The sequence below is a fragment of the Homalodisca vitripennis genome, chromosome 4, assembly GCF_021130785.1.
Source record: "Homalodisca vitripennis isolate AUS2020 chromosome 4, UT_GWSS_2.1, whole genome shotgun sequence".
Taxonomy (NCBI): domain Eukaryota; kingdom Metazoa; phylum Arthropoda; class Insecta; order Hemiptera; family Cicadellidae; genus Homalodisca; species Homalodisca vitripennis.
In genome coordinates this window covers 164,955,014-164,967,898 of record NC_060210.1, presented here as the reverse complement: position 1 = coordinate 164,967,898, position 12,885 = coordinate 164,955,014, and the positions used below count along the sequence as shown (strand labels likewise).

At 38.5% G+C, this 12,885-nt stretch overlaps 1 protein-coding gene across 1 annotated transcript in view; it reads right to left on the bottom strand.

The window, feature by feature from the left end:
* Positions 1–256: 256 nt before the first annotated feature.
* The window catches only part of LOC124360525 (RNA-binding protein 33-like), a 53,972-nt gene continuing 41,343 nt past the window's right edge, over positions 257–12,885 (bottom strand). The window contains exons 13-15 of the mRNA XM_046814224.1: positions 5,705–5,827; positions 4,388–4,564; positions 257–1,449 (exon numbers count right to left, since the gene is read on the bottom strand). Coding sequence (XP_046670180.1) covers positions 1,312–1,449; positions 4,388–4,564; positions 5,705–5,827 — 438 coding nt within the window. The 3' untranslated portion in view covers positions 257–1,311. The remainder of the gene's footprint in view (positions 1,450–4,387; positions 4,565–5,704; positions 5,828–12,885) is intronic.

The following is a 12,885-nucleotide window of genomic DNA, read 5'->3' as shown; positions in this document are numbered from 1 at the left end:
TTCATTGTAATAGATTATAATTACAAGAAACAATAAGATAACTGCATCTGAACAACAAATCAAGATTCCTTTACAAATTTCAAACTCAAATATTAATTTAAGACTGAGGAATGTATGAGAAATATTGCCGTTTGCAATATGTGCATACATTTTTTTAATATCCTTATCAATAAAATAAATCAGCTAAACATACCTTACAATAAATAAATATAAAAATCTAACAATAAATTGTGAACTGTGTAATGAAACTCTTAAGCCAACTACAGCACATTTATTGATGTATATTAAATAAAATCTACAACAAAACCCTCACAAACAATTACAACTACTATATAACACAAACATTGTTAAAATATTTTAAATATATTATATCAGACATTTATGGATATATATATATAGTTTTAATCAAACAATAAACATTTGAATGTATTTATTTATAAAATATACTAGCCTAGAATTAAGTTTAAAACATCTCTGAATGCAGAGCAAAATCCGTAGAACTAATTTTGAATTCATGGCTTCTGATGATGATGATTATTGTTGACAGAGTAGAAAGACAAATTAGAGGTGAAACTAAAGCTTACTGGTGTGGTGTTCGCTCTGACAGTTGATTGTCGCTCCCTACTCAGTTCAGAAGACGACCCATCAGAACTACTAACAAACACCTCATAATCTGTAACTTATCCTCCAGATGTAACCATTTCATCTTATCATAATCTTCTCTTATCTTCCTTAACTCTTTCATACTTCTAATCGTCATCTAAGATGGTTCGATTAGTTGTCTTCTCTGTAGAAATCTTCAATTTTAAGATAAACATCTTATTTATTTTATAGAATCGTTTTACAAAGTCTTCAGAATCTAACAACCTTAGATAGTCATAGTTCACTGATCATCAAAACATGACATTGATATGTCTGTATGCTTAATTCACTACTCACCTATGACACTAATGTGAAGTCATTACCAATATTGATTCAGCTTCACAAGCTCAGTTAAATATACCTAATAACTAATTATGCATGCATAATTAGGTATTAAAAATTGGATCCTCTCATTACAAATTATAAACTTAAAGAACTTTGTTTGATTTTAGTCAAAAACACAATTTGTCTGTAAGGAAATGAGTATACACTATGTTTACTATCCAAGTAACTTCCATCTATATCTCTCTAACTTTAGGATACGTATATAACGAAAAAAATTATTATTTTTGGATTATTAGCTTACATGGTTGTTTTCTATGACAAATTATATGTTTTTGATAAGTATTTCTCAAGCTATTGAAAGATAAATCAGAGAAATCTAAACAATTACTCTGGTACTACAGTAACACTTATTCTTGATAGATCAATCATTTTTCTATGAAACTTTAAGAAAAATTTCTCAGCCTCTTTTGGATTCTTGAATCTCAAGGTAGCTCGTTTTAGTTCTGGCTCGTGTTTAATTGACTGAAACAAACAAAGACATACTTAAAGGTACCATAATAAAAACTGTACTAATTAAATTAGTACATAAGTAGATACTTCTAAAAATGTCAATCTAAAAAGACTTCTGAGATCCGACACTGTCACAGACTTGACACCTGACATCAGAAGAACAACTATCAGAAACACAATAAGAACACCTCTACATCTAGATTACACTGAGTGCTGGTGAGAAACGATAGAGCTCTTTCGTCTTTTGTGGTCTAGATGTCTGTGATGTCGAAATGATAGTTTTTGTCAAACATCTACATCGTCAATTCTGTTATATCTCTTCAGAAGGACGTTGACTCTAAGATTCCATGAGCCAAGTCTGTGACAGCGTCAGATTTCAGATGCTGCACTGAGAGGAAGGTAAAATGAAGCTAAACTCTACATTCTTATTGAATTAACCTTTCCCACCATAGCTACGTTATGGGTAAAAAACTTGTTATAACGTTTTCCCACCGATACAACTAGCACTGATGTCAAATCACTTTTTTAGGCATTTAAGTGATTATCTAATGCATGGGAGAAACTGGAAGATAATGATGTGTCAAAGCCGAATCTCAAATCCACTGAATCTTAAACAAATTTAAATTTAGAATCAATCAAATGAATTTGTCACATCACTATTGGAATGGATTCATGTTCATATTCCAACACATCCAGTCCGGCAACATAGGTGTAGGTGAAATCTCCCTTATGTCGAACTGGTAAACAATGAATAATTTTGAGAAGAAAATAGTCTTGGGTGTTACGTTCTTTGTCTACTGTGATGATCGATCGGTAGTGGTTAAGAGACTATCACCACAACTCCCACGTACAGTGTATCCTATAAAAATAGCTGAAAACAGTTTTAGAAAAAAATGTTCTAAGCAATTAAAAAGTAGTGAAAACAGATTGTATAAGCAGAATAATTTAAATGCAGGATTCTTTGCACTAATAAAGATAATTTTCCATCAGTGAAATATAAAAAAACATTAAAAGTGAGAGAACATTATACTTGGGAGATGTTATAACAGGCTTTTACTGTACTTACAATAACCAAATAATCCAACAGTCTGTCTAGCTACTTTCTGTGCTATTATTGGTTCTCTCTTGAACTCCTTGAAGTATGTATGTACAAGGGGAAATGTAGCCACCATTTTCATATGTTAATATTACAAATCTTTAAAATTTACTTTTTAAAATCATAAAATTTTGTTAAACTAGTATTGATTTATTTTAGAACTATTATACGCATTCGTGATGTTGTCAGTAGCAATAAAAAAGAGTTAAAAATAGCTTAAAATAATAAAAACTTGTAAATGAATTTTTGTCCAAATATTACTCTAAAACAATTGATGAAATAAAAATTGTGTATGCATAGACATATTTTTGATCTGTACATAATTGTATACGTTGGGATTTTTATAACATTCAAACCATAACAAAGCATTCAAAACTTCAAACTAGCAGAACAACAAATTAGCAAATTTAAAACTTATATATTTTTTATACTTATAAGGAACCTAATTTTTGTTAATAAAGGGTAATGAAAAAATCCGGTTTTAAAACGGCTGGTAAATTTCATTTATCGGTTGGCAACAATGTTTGACCTCCAAGAAATGTTTCTACTTCCGGGAATATTTCGATTATTGACACAGCTGGTGTTTCTGTTGTTCTTGCAATTTGTGTTTAACCATGGAGAAGTTTACATGTGTGCAAAGTGTTAGTCGTCAAAACGTTTTATCAGAGTGGAGAGTTATGCTGCTAGTCAGGTGTTACTCTATGACGTAATGAATCAATAGTTCATAAATTCATTTAAAAGTCCTTTAAAACGGATTTAACAGGGGACCTTAAAAATTCTGGACATTGTCATTCTGGCCGAACTGAGTTGAACATTACATTTGTTCGTGACAATGTGGTTCTTAGTCCAGTGAAATCAATACGTCACCGTTCTCAACAATTGGGTTTAAGATGTTCTTCTGTACGGAGTATTTTCTGATTTCAAACATCACCCATATACAATTCAGTTGACGCAACATTTGAAAGTGGCAGATCATCAGAAGAGGCAACAGTTTGTTGACTGGGTATTGCGAAAACGGCAGGAGGATGACAGCTTCGGAAACAAAATCATCTTCGGTGATGAAGCGCATATCCACTTAAATGGATTTGTTAATAAAGCAGAACTGCCAAATCTAGGGTTCAGAAAACCCAACCATAATTAAAGAAAGTGAAATGTATGTACAGTGAGTGACAGTTTGGTGCGGCTTTTGGTCAGGTGGCTTCATTAGCCCTTATTTTTTTTAAGATCAAGAAGGGCAGGCAATGGCCGTAAATGGAGACTGATGTCATATGATGATGAGGGAGTTTTTGTGACCTCTTTTGGATGGAATGGACATTGATGAGTAGTTGTTTCAGCAGAATGGTGCTAATTGCCACCTGTCTGCAAAACAATTATGTTGCTCTGTGAACAGTTCTAGGATCATGTCATTTCTCAGAATCCCATCAATGGCTACCAAGATCGTGTGACTTGACACACATTGTGACTTTCATCTTTGGGGCTATTTGAAGTTATTGGTGCCAAAAAATCCCAAAACATAAGTGACTTAAAGGCAAAATAGAAGTGGAAACTTGTCGTAGTCATACTGAATTTCATAGGCATCCCAGTGCAGTAGAGGAGGCCATATGCATTATATAATTTTTCATACATGAAATAAGAAGTTTATATGAACATGTTGATGTATTTATTTTTATTAAATCTTTTAATTTGATATATCACAACTGGCGATCTTTTTTAAGCATTCTTTATATCAAGGGATTGTATAAAAAACAATGCTTATATAAGACATACATTAGTTGAACCTTCAGTGGTACAAGAGTGAATGAAACCAGTTTGAGCCCTAACCTATACTAAATAATATATTAGTGGAGTACTCACTGAAAGATTGCCAACTTGTTTAGCGAGTTTCTGTATCTGAACCTGACTGGTGCTTAGAGACAAGTTATCCACAGTGACTAGAGTAGAGACTGGGACAGAGGGTGTAGCCGTAGCAACTATCTTCATTGTAGTGTTGATCGGTCGCTTATCAATTACCACCCTCGGAGGTCCTTGTACCTGTAAGTGATGCACAGAGACAAGTTATCTACAATGACTAGAATAGACACTGGGACAGAGGATGTAGCCATAGCAACTATCTTCATTATTGTGTTATACCTTGTCTTTCTCTCACTTATTAATAGAATATCAAGGCAATGGTGTACATGTTAAATAGTAAAAATTAAAATCTTTTAAATTTTATTATATATATTAATTTTTTTAGATGAAACATGTTTATTTTACAATGTATTTTTATCTTAGGATCATACTCTTTTATTTGAGCCTAGTATACGCTAAAAAAATCTTAGTAAAAACTAAAAAGAGTGACTACATAAATCTACAATTCTAATCATTAACCTTTTCCAATCAATTTGTATGTACATAGAGTACTAGAGCACTATGAATAAAATTAACCAAGATAAAAGAAATGGTATGCCAATGCTTGCTAACATTGTATTTTTGTAGTTCTAGTTGGTAGAGTTGAAACTGGATTTGCTAGTACAGTTGTACGATATAATATTTTTATGAACAAAACAAAAACTTGTTATAAAAATGTCTCTCAACAATGTGTGGTATTTTTTCAATACATCCATGGTGAAAGCCTAATTTTATTTTATATGTTTCTTAAAAAAAAATGAAGTTTTTATCTTCTACACCTTTACTATTACACATACAGCACAATATTTTGTTGATGTTTTCATACAATATCGTAAAATGAGACCTAGTTGACCCCATGATCTAAAAAAGAATCTATGTTCTTCATAACCTTCTTGACTGAACTCTGTCTTTTTTGGTATGCATTCTCCTCTGGCAACCTAATGTTTGGACTATTCTTTTTGCTTTAGAGGCATAGGTGTATTCTTTGTAAAGCCAAAAATAACAAAACTCCTCCATATGCCTTTTCTTAAATCGTTATTGGAACAGATGACAAGATTTTTTTGCAATAATTTTGTTCTAAAAACTTAACTTGTAACATACAATAATAATACAGTATAGATGAACATATCAGTATCTCCAAGAGTTGCTTTTTACCAAAAACTATTTAGAAACAGACGTGCTGCTATTTTTCTAACTTTGTACAGACTTATTAAACCACCCGCATACTAAAAATACTCAAAGTTTTCATTAAAAAATTAAGTTAATATCAGTTAGATTCACCTTATTTGGAGTAGACATGGGGGTGGTCTGTACAGTGAAGAGTGTCCTGCCTTGGGGTGTCTGACTGGCCGAGATCATCCGAACTGTATTACCAGCACTTCCTCCTCTTCCCATATTACCAACCTGCACATTACATTGTAGATTAGCATAAGAGATGTTGTATCCAGTAGATGTCAATGTTATTGAAATACAAAACAGTTATCTCAGCAGATAGGTGGTGGAGAAGAACAAAGACAAAAACATAGATATTGAGAAAGAAGTAAATGCACAAATTTTGTTCTGACTGAACAGCTACAGCACGTTGTAAAATGTTGCTTATTGTATTGAACAAATAAATGCATCCAAGCAATACGGCTAATCTACTATTTTATTTTATAAATACAGTATTATAACAATAAATACCAAAAATATATGGTGGACAGAATTATACACAAAGATGAAGTTCTCAGTAAAGTACATAAATATCAAATTATAAAAAACAAATAGTATGTAGATTAATTGTTCAGCCTTATTGTGAAGTGCAACAAACTTAGACATTATATTTTTCAGGCATGTACTTTTAGGCCTACCACACACGGGTCGACCCGTTTGCAACCAGAGTTTAGAACTAGTTTCAAACGCAACGAGTTTGCAACCAAAATAAACCTGACTCCACACACGACGCGACTGGGTGTGGATCAGTTGGCGATCTCTGTGCGGAACATGCGTATAGTGGTATAGTAATGTTTACATTCACATTTTTTACTCGATAAATTATCAATAATTGAATAGTTATTTGTCGGAGTGTAACTTTATCGATCATGTCAAGTACTAGTGAGGATGAGGAAGACATAAATGCATGTTTTCTACGTCGTAGACAACGAAGAATGCGCAGAAAAAATATTGGTGTCACCCATACATAGAGAAAAATGTAAAAGGTGCAGACTATTCGTAGCAGCTGAACAATTAAAAGAGACAGACAGAAAGTTTATAGCTGGGTGCGAAGTGGCGGGGTCTTCATACCCCAACACATGTGCCAAGCCAGAGCGTCCACGAAGCACACGCACAGCCACCTTCTCTCTTCTTGAGTGCTGTACTTTCGTGCGCGTGCACTGGGAACTGCCTGATCCAAATCTTGTCTTCTTTTATACTTCCGATCAGGCTGAGCTGATCTGGCGGGCTTTCTGTTGAACTATCCCAATTTTTAACTTTCTTTTCCCCACTACTCTCACCTGTCGGGTAATCTTCCCAACAATCTATCTTAAACTATTCTAATTCTAATTTTCCTTCTGTTAATCCAAGCCAAGGTGGAACAGCATATGCCGAGGGCTGCGTGATCAAGGGAGAGCTTGGTCATAAATATGCGAACTCTGGATACCTGGGCGACCTCCAGTTTAAACCTAGCCTTCCCCAAGTAGAGCGGGACAATGCTTGGGGTGACCTTTAGATCTCCGCTACTCGTGGGAACACAATGAGTACAGAATTTAAAGAAAAACAAACAAAACCAGAGAGCTCTTGTAGCACTCAAAAATGTGGATGAAAATTCACGAAACACAGAGGGATTGATGATGGGGCTCTGACCCTAGCAATCTGATCAAACCCAAAAAACAGGGCGGACTTCCTAGTAGAAGTCCAACAGCCTCCGACTCGGTTAGAGTCGAAACCGATGAAGAAGATGCGATACTGGAGGGCGATCACCAGAAGGAAGAGGGAGCAAAAGTCGAGAGACAGCTCCCAGCACTGCCTAAGTTATGTGGAGCCGCCAGGAAACGCATGGTCTGGTTCCGAAAAAGAGGGTATTCCCAAGAAGAAGCCAGGGAATTGGCCTTAAACCAATTCCAGAAGAAAGAAATAAAAAAATTTGAACAAACAAAAAGAGGGAAAGAAACCGAAAAAGACCTCACTCTGATGGATCCACTCCGGAGGCCCACCAGAGGAAAGAAAACAAAGAACGAAGGAAATCAAGGGGAACGCAAGGAGCAATCTGGACAACCCCCAGAAACCTTCCTACAAACAAGCGGTAGCTGGTATAAGGGTAGGGGGTCTTGCACTCCAATTTTCCCGAGACCCTACTCACAAGCCCGAACAGATGGAGAAGATCCAGAGCTTCATCCTGGAAGCTATCGTGGAGGGAACAGGAGGGTCCCTACTCTCCAAGATTCTACGGTATCAAACAGGAGACAAGGGGTTCTAATCTTCACCTGCGAAAACATGGAAACAGCAGAATGGCTTAAAGGAAAGCAAGACTCCCTAAAGCCTTGGGAAGAGGCCAGTCTAAGGATAGTACCAGAGGAAGAAATCCCTCGTGCGAGAATTGCGACTGTCTATCTTCCTGACAGTATACTTGATACAAACCGAAAAGATAATGAAGCTCTTAAAAGGACAAAACAAAGAGCTATCTGTCGGAGAATGGAATGTTCTGCGGAGAAGCGACGAGGGGAAGTCTGTCCTACTCACCCTGGCAGTCGACTGCGCTACAGCGAACAAGCTTGAGAAGGAAGGTCCTTGGATCGGCTACAAGTTTGGGAAAGTTCAGCTTAGACTGAAGAAAAAACAACATCAAGGAAACATAGAACAACCCACAAGGGAAGAGGGGACTACAGAGAAATCTGAGACGGTCACCACAGAAAAAATGACCGCTGAAGAGATGGAAGTGGAGGAGGCCACGAAGGTGTCAGAGCAATCTGTACATACCTTACCTAAAAGGTCTACTCCACAAGCCAGTGCAGCGGTCGAAGAAGAAAGACCCACCTGTTCTCTCTTCTTGAAGAAGGGACCTTCGCTCAAAGGACCATCCGTCTCGGCTCGAGGAAGAAAAGGGGATAAAGTCTCCAAGCAATCCAGAAGAAGAGACGGGGATGGACCACCTGGGGGAGGTGGGAAAAAGGCGTAAGTATGCGCCTAATACAGATAAACCTACACCATGCAAAGGGCGCAACTGACATCTTGGGAAGAAGGTTTATCTCAACAGGCCTGGATATCGCCCTAATCCAGGAGCCTTGGATCAATAGAGGTTGCATCAGAGGACTGACAACTCAGGTAGGTAATCTCATTTATGATCGAACAATTGAAAAACCCAAGAACTTGTATTCTAACTTCAAAACTAATAACAGTCTTTTCCGATTACAGATCTAATAACAAGGGATCTGGTGGCGGCTACAGTGAAGGTGGCTTCACTGCAAGGGGACAGAGAGGTTACTATAGCCTCAGCCTACTTCCCCAACCCGTCAACAAGCTGCCCACCAAAAGAACTAGAAAGACTATTGCAGAGCTGCAGAGACAGAGGCTCGGCCCTCATTCTCAGCTGCGACTGCAATGCCTCACCACACGTATTGGGGAAGTACGAACACAAACAAGAGAGGTGAGGAACTTCTACAGTTTATGTTCAGCAATGATCTAGTGTTAGAGAATAGAGGGTCAAGCCCAACCTTTATAACTAGAAATAGGAAAGAAGTCCTGGACATAACCCTATCTACAGGACTCAAAAACATAAATATAGTAAGGTGGCACGTCTCCAAGGAGGCCTCACTATCGGACCACTGTCCAATTAGGTTCGACATAGAGGAGATAGGGGAAAGATACGTGACCCACAGGGTTCCTAAATCGACCAACTGGAAAGGTTACAGAGAGTCCCTGGCAGAAGAGTTGAAGAAATAGGACCCTTTTCAGAAAAATGAATTTGAATTAGAAAGGTCTGCACACAAATAGTAGAGCAAGCTATAATAAAGGCCTACGAGAAAAACTGTCCTCCCAGGCAAAAACCGGTTGAAGAGGGATGTGCCGTGGTGGACTGGGAGGTTGGAAACATTAAGAAACAAAACAAGGAAATTATTAAAATGGGCAAAAAGGACAGACGACTGGCTCCCTTATCTACAGGCCCAAAATGAATATAAGAAAGAACTTAGAACAAACAAAAGAAGAAACCTGGAGGAATTTCTGTAAAAATATTAACAGTCTTCCCGAGGCATCCAGGCTTCAAAAAACTCTCAAACGGAGCATACAAATCCTATGGGGGACTCTAGTAAAGGACAATGGTGACCTAACAATGAACAGGAAGGAGACCTTAGAACTACTTCTGGAGACACACTTCCCGGGGGGTCAGCTAACTCGTAATGAGGATACTTATTCTCTATATGGGGGGGGGATCCAGTCGGGAGGTGGCAAAAGCCAGACAGGTGTCTAACAGACTATTCACACACGAAAGAATTAAATGGGCGATAAGATCGTTCAAGCCATTTAAATCTCCTGGGGCGGATGGAGTTTTTCCAGCCCTTCTTCAAGAGGGGCTGGACATTCTATTAAATACCCTTAGCATTCTATTTAGAAGCAGTTTCGCCCTAGGATATATACCAAAGAATTGGAGGATAGCACTAGTGGTGTTTTTGCGGAAAAAAATGACAGGGATCCAACAAAACCCAGTTCGTACAGACCCATAAGCCTAACCTCCTTCATGGTGAAAACTATGGAAAAAATAATAAAATAGACACATAAGGGGACGTAATATTACTGGTACACCCACTTAGTCCCACACAACACGCATACATAGAAGGAAAATCAACCACCACTGCTCTCCACAGTTTAGTGAGAGAGGTGGAGAATACCTTCGAAAAAAAAGGAAGCCCTAGTCAGCGTCTTCATGGACATTGAAGGAGCTTTCGACCGAGTAGCATATCAATCCATGAAGACTGCGATGGGAGCGTTTTGGAGTTTCCCCAGACGTAGTCAAATGGATAGTAGCCCTCCTAAAAAGTAGACAGGTGAAAGCCAAGTACGGGGACGAATCGGCTGCGATCACGGCCCAAAGAGGCTGCCCCCAGGGGGAGTCTTGTCTCCCTCTCCTGTGGGCGATGGTAGTGGATGATCTCCTAAGAAAAGCAGAGAAGAGGGGATAAGGCTACTATGTTATGCGGATGACCTAGTGCTTATGATTAAAGGGAAAAAACATTGGCAGGCTGGAACGCCTAATACAAACAGAACTGAAACTTCATAAGCAACTGGTGTCATGGGGAAGGTCTGCGGATCAACCCATCAAAAACTAATATGATTACCTTTACCAGGAAAAGGAAATTCCAGCTAGCTAAACCGGTCCTGGAGGGAATCAGCATTAACCAAACAAAAGAAGTGAAGTATCTGGGTTTTAATCCTGGATGAGAAGCTCACTTGGAACTCCCATATTAGAAACAAGACATCCAAAGCAATAATGGCCCTTGGGGCCTGTAAGAGACTCTTTGGATTTAAATGGGGACTTAAACCCAAAATGATATATTGGATTTACGAAACCATAATAAAACCAATGGTCACATATGCTGCTTTAGTGTGGTGGCCGAAGGTCGAACAAACAACAGCTGCAAAAAGGCTACAGAGTCTTCAGAGGTTAGCTTGCTTAAGCATCACGGGAGCAATGAGCTCCTGCCCAACACTAGCAATGGAAGCGGTTCTGGGTTATACTCCTCTTGGCCAGGAAGTGATGAGAACAGCTGCGATGAGCGCAATGGAAGCTTCTAGGAACAAAGGTAATAAATGCTACCTCCCTAGAAGGCCACATGAAGATATTGGAAAATTTCCCTGAGGCTGAAATGCTAACCAAAGTATCTGATACTATGGTTAAGAAATACTCCTTTGAAAAACCATACACGGTCTCTATCGGAAGTAGGGAGGAATGGATTAAAAGGGAGGCCTACCCTAAAAAAGGAGTCTGAAGTTTTACACCGATGGTTCACTCCTAGACTCAAGGGCAGGATATGGAATACATGGACCTGGAGTTGACATGGCTGTGCCCCTAGGAAGACATGCCTCAGTTTTTCAGGCGGAGAGGTCATGGCAATAGATTCATGTTCTAGAAGACTCACACAGTTGGGGACAAAAGGATTATCATACCTTATACTCTCTGATAGTCAGGCTGCACTGAAGGCACTGGATACCTGTTCGATTAATTCGAAAGCGGTCTGGGAATGCAGGAAGGCCCTAGCAGAGCTAGCAACAAATAACAGAGTAACACTCGGATGGGTGCCGGGTCATGAAGGAATTCATGGAAACGAAAAAGCGGACATCCTCGCCAAAAAGGGAGCAGAATCCATATTGGTGGGGGCCTGAGCCAGGTTGTGGAATATCCTTCTCCAGCATTAAAGCTCTGGTTAAAGATTGGGAAAAGAGGACAAGATACAAGAATTGGAGCAGAGCCTCGGGTTTAAGAATATCGAAAAACTGTTTATCTCTCCTTATGCAAAAGGGTGGACAGCTCTCCTAGACCAGAATAAGGAGGGATATAAGACTGATATTAGGAATGTTGACAGGACATAGCCCTCTGAGGAAGCACCTTGTGAAGGTAGGCCTTAGTAGGAGCAGCGAATGTAGACTCTGTGGAGAGGAGGAGGAGTCAGCAGAGCACATTTGGTTGGATTGTCCTGCCACCGTAGAGAATAGGAAAAGATACTTGGGAAGCATATCTCCTCAGCCCCAAGGACATCAGAGAACAGGGAGCCCTTAAATTTGATTGGTTTTTGCAAAAAGCCTCGGGTTTTTGAGGGCACAAATAAAGTAAGGGAGGCGCAAAGGTCCTTTTAGGACTAAGTGCGGGGACAAAGTGTCCTCTTCCCTCAGAAGGAAAAAAAAAAAAAAAAAAAAAAAGTTTTATAGCTTTCTACAGAAATGTCCAAAGAGTCATATGTGGAATTGGTGACGCTGGTTGCTCCATTTATACATAAGTTTGACACAAATATGAGGGAATGTGTGACTGGCTGAAGAAAGAATACTCATAACTCTAAGGTATGTATTTATTGTCAAAATACAAAATTAGATATCAAGTAATTATTCCAGATTTTGCACATAGAACTGGTTGGCGTCAATGTCCTGTGTAAATTGCGTGTAGTAATTACCAGCGGATGTTGGCGGCGCACTAATATTGCTGCCTGACTGGTGAGAGATTAGTGAAATGCTGGAATGTGGCGACGCTGGTGTGACATCTGATGTGCCTGATATTTCATCAATAAGAGTAAAAACTTTGCATTTAAATTGTTTTGATTTGTGAATCACTGAGTTCTTCCAACTCTGGTATCAAGCTAAAGAAGGAACATTTTCAAAGCTTCTGTCTTGTTACTGAGCCGGGTCAAATTCTCGTGCCCCTTTCGGTTTTCCCGACTCTTTTTTGTTATAGTGTTTTATTTTGTTGTTGGTGTTTGCTCTCGTTGACTCTTCGAGGCTTT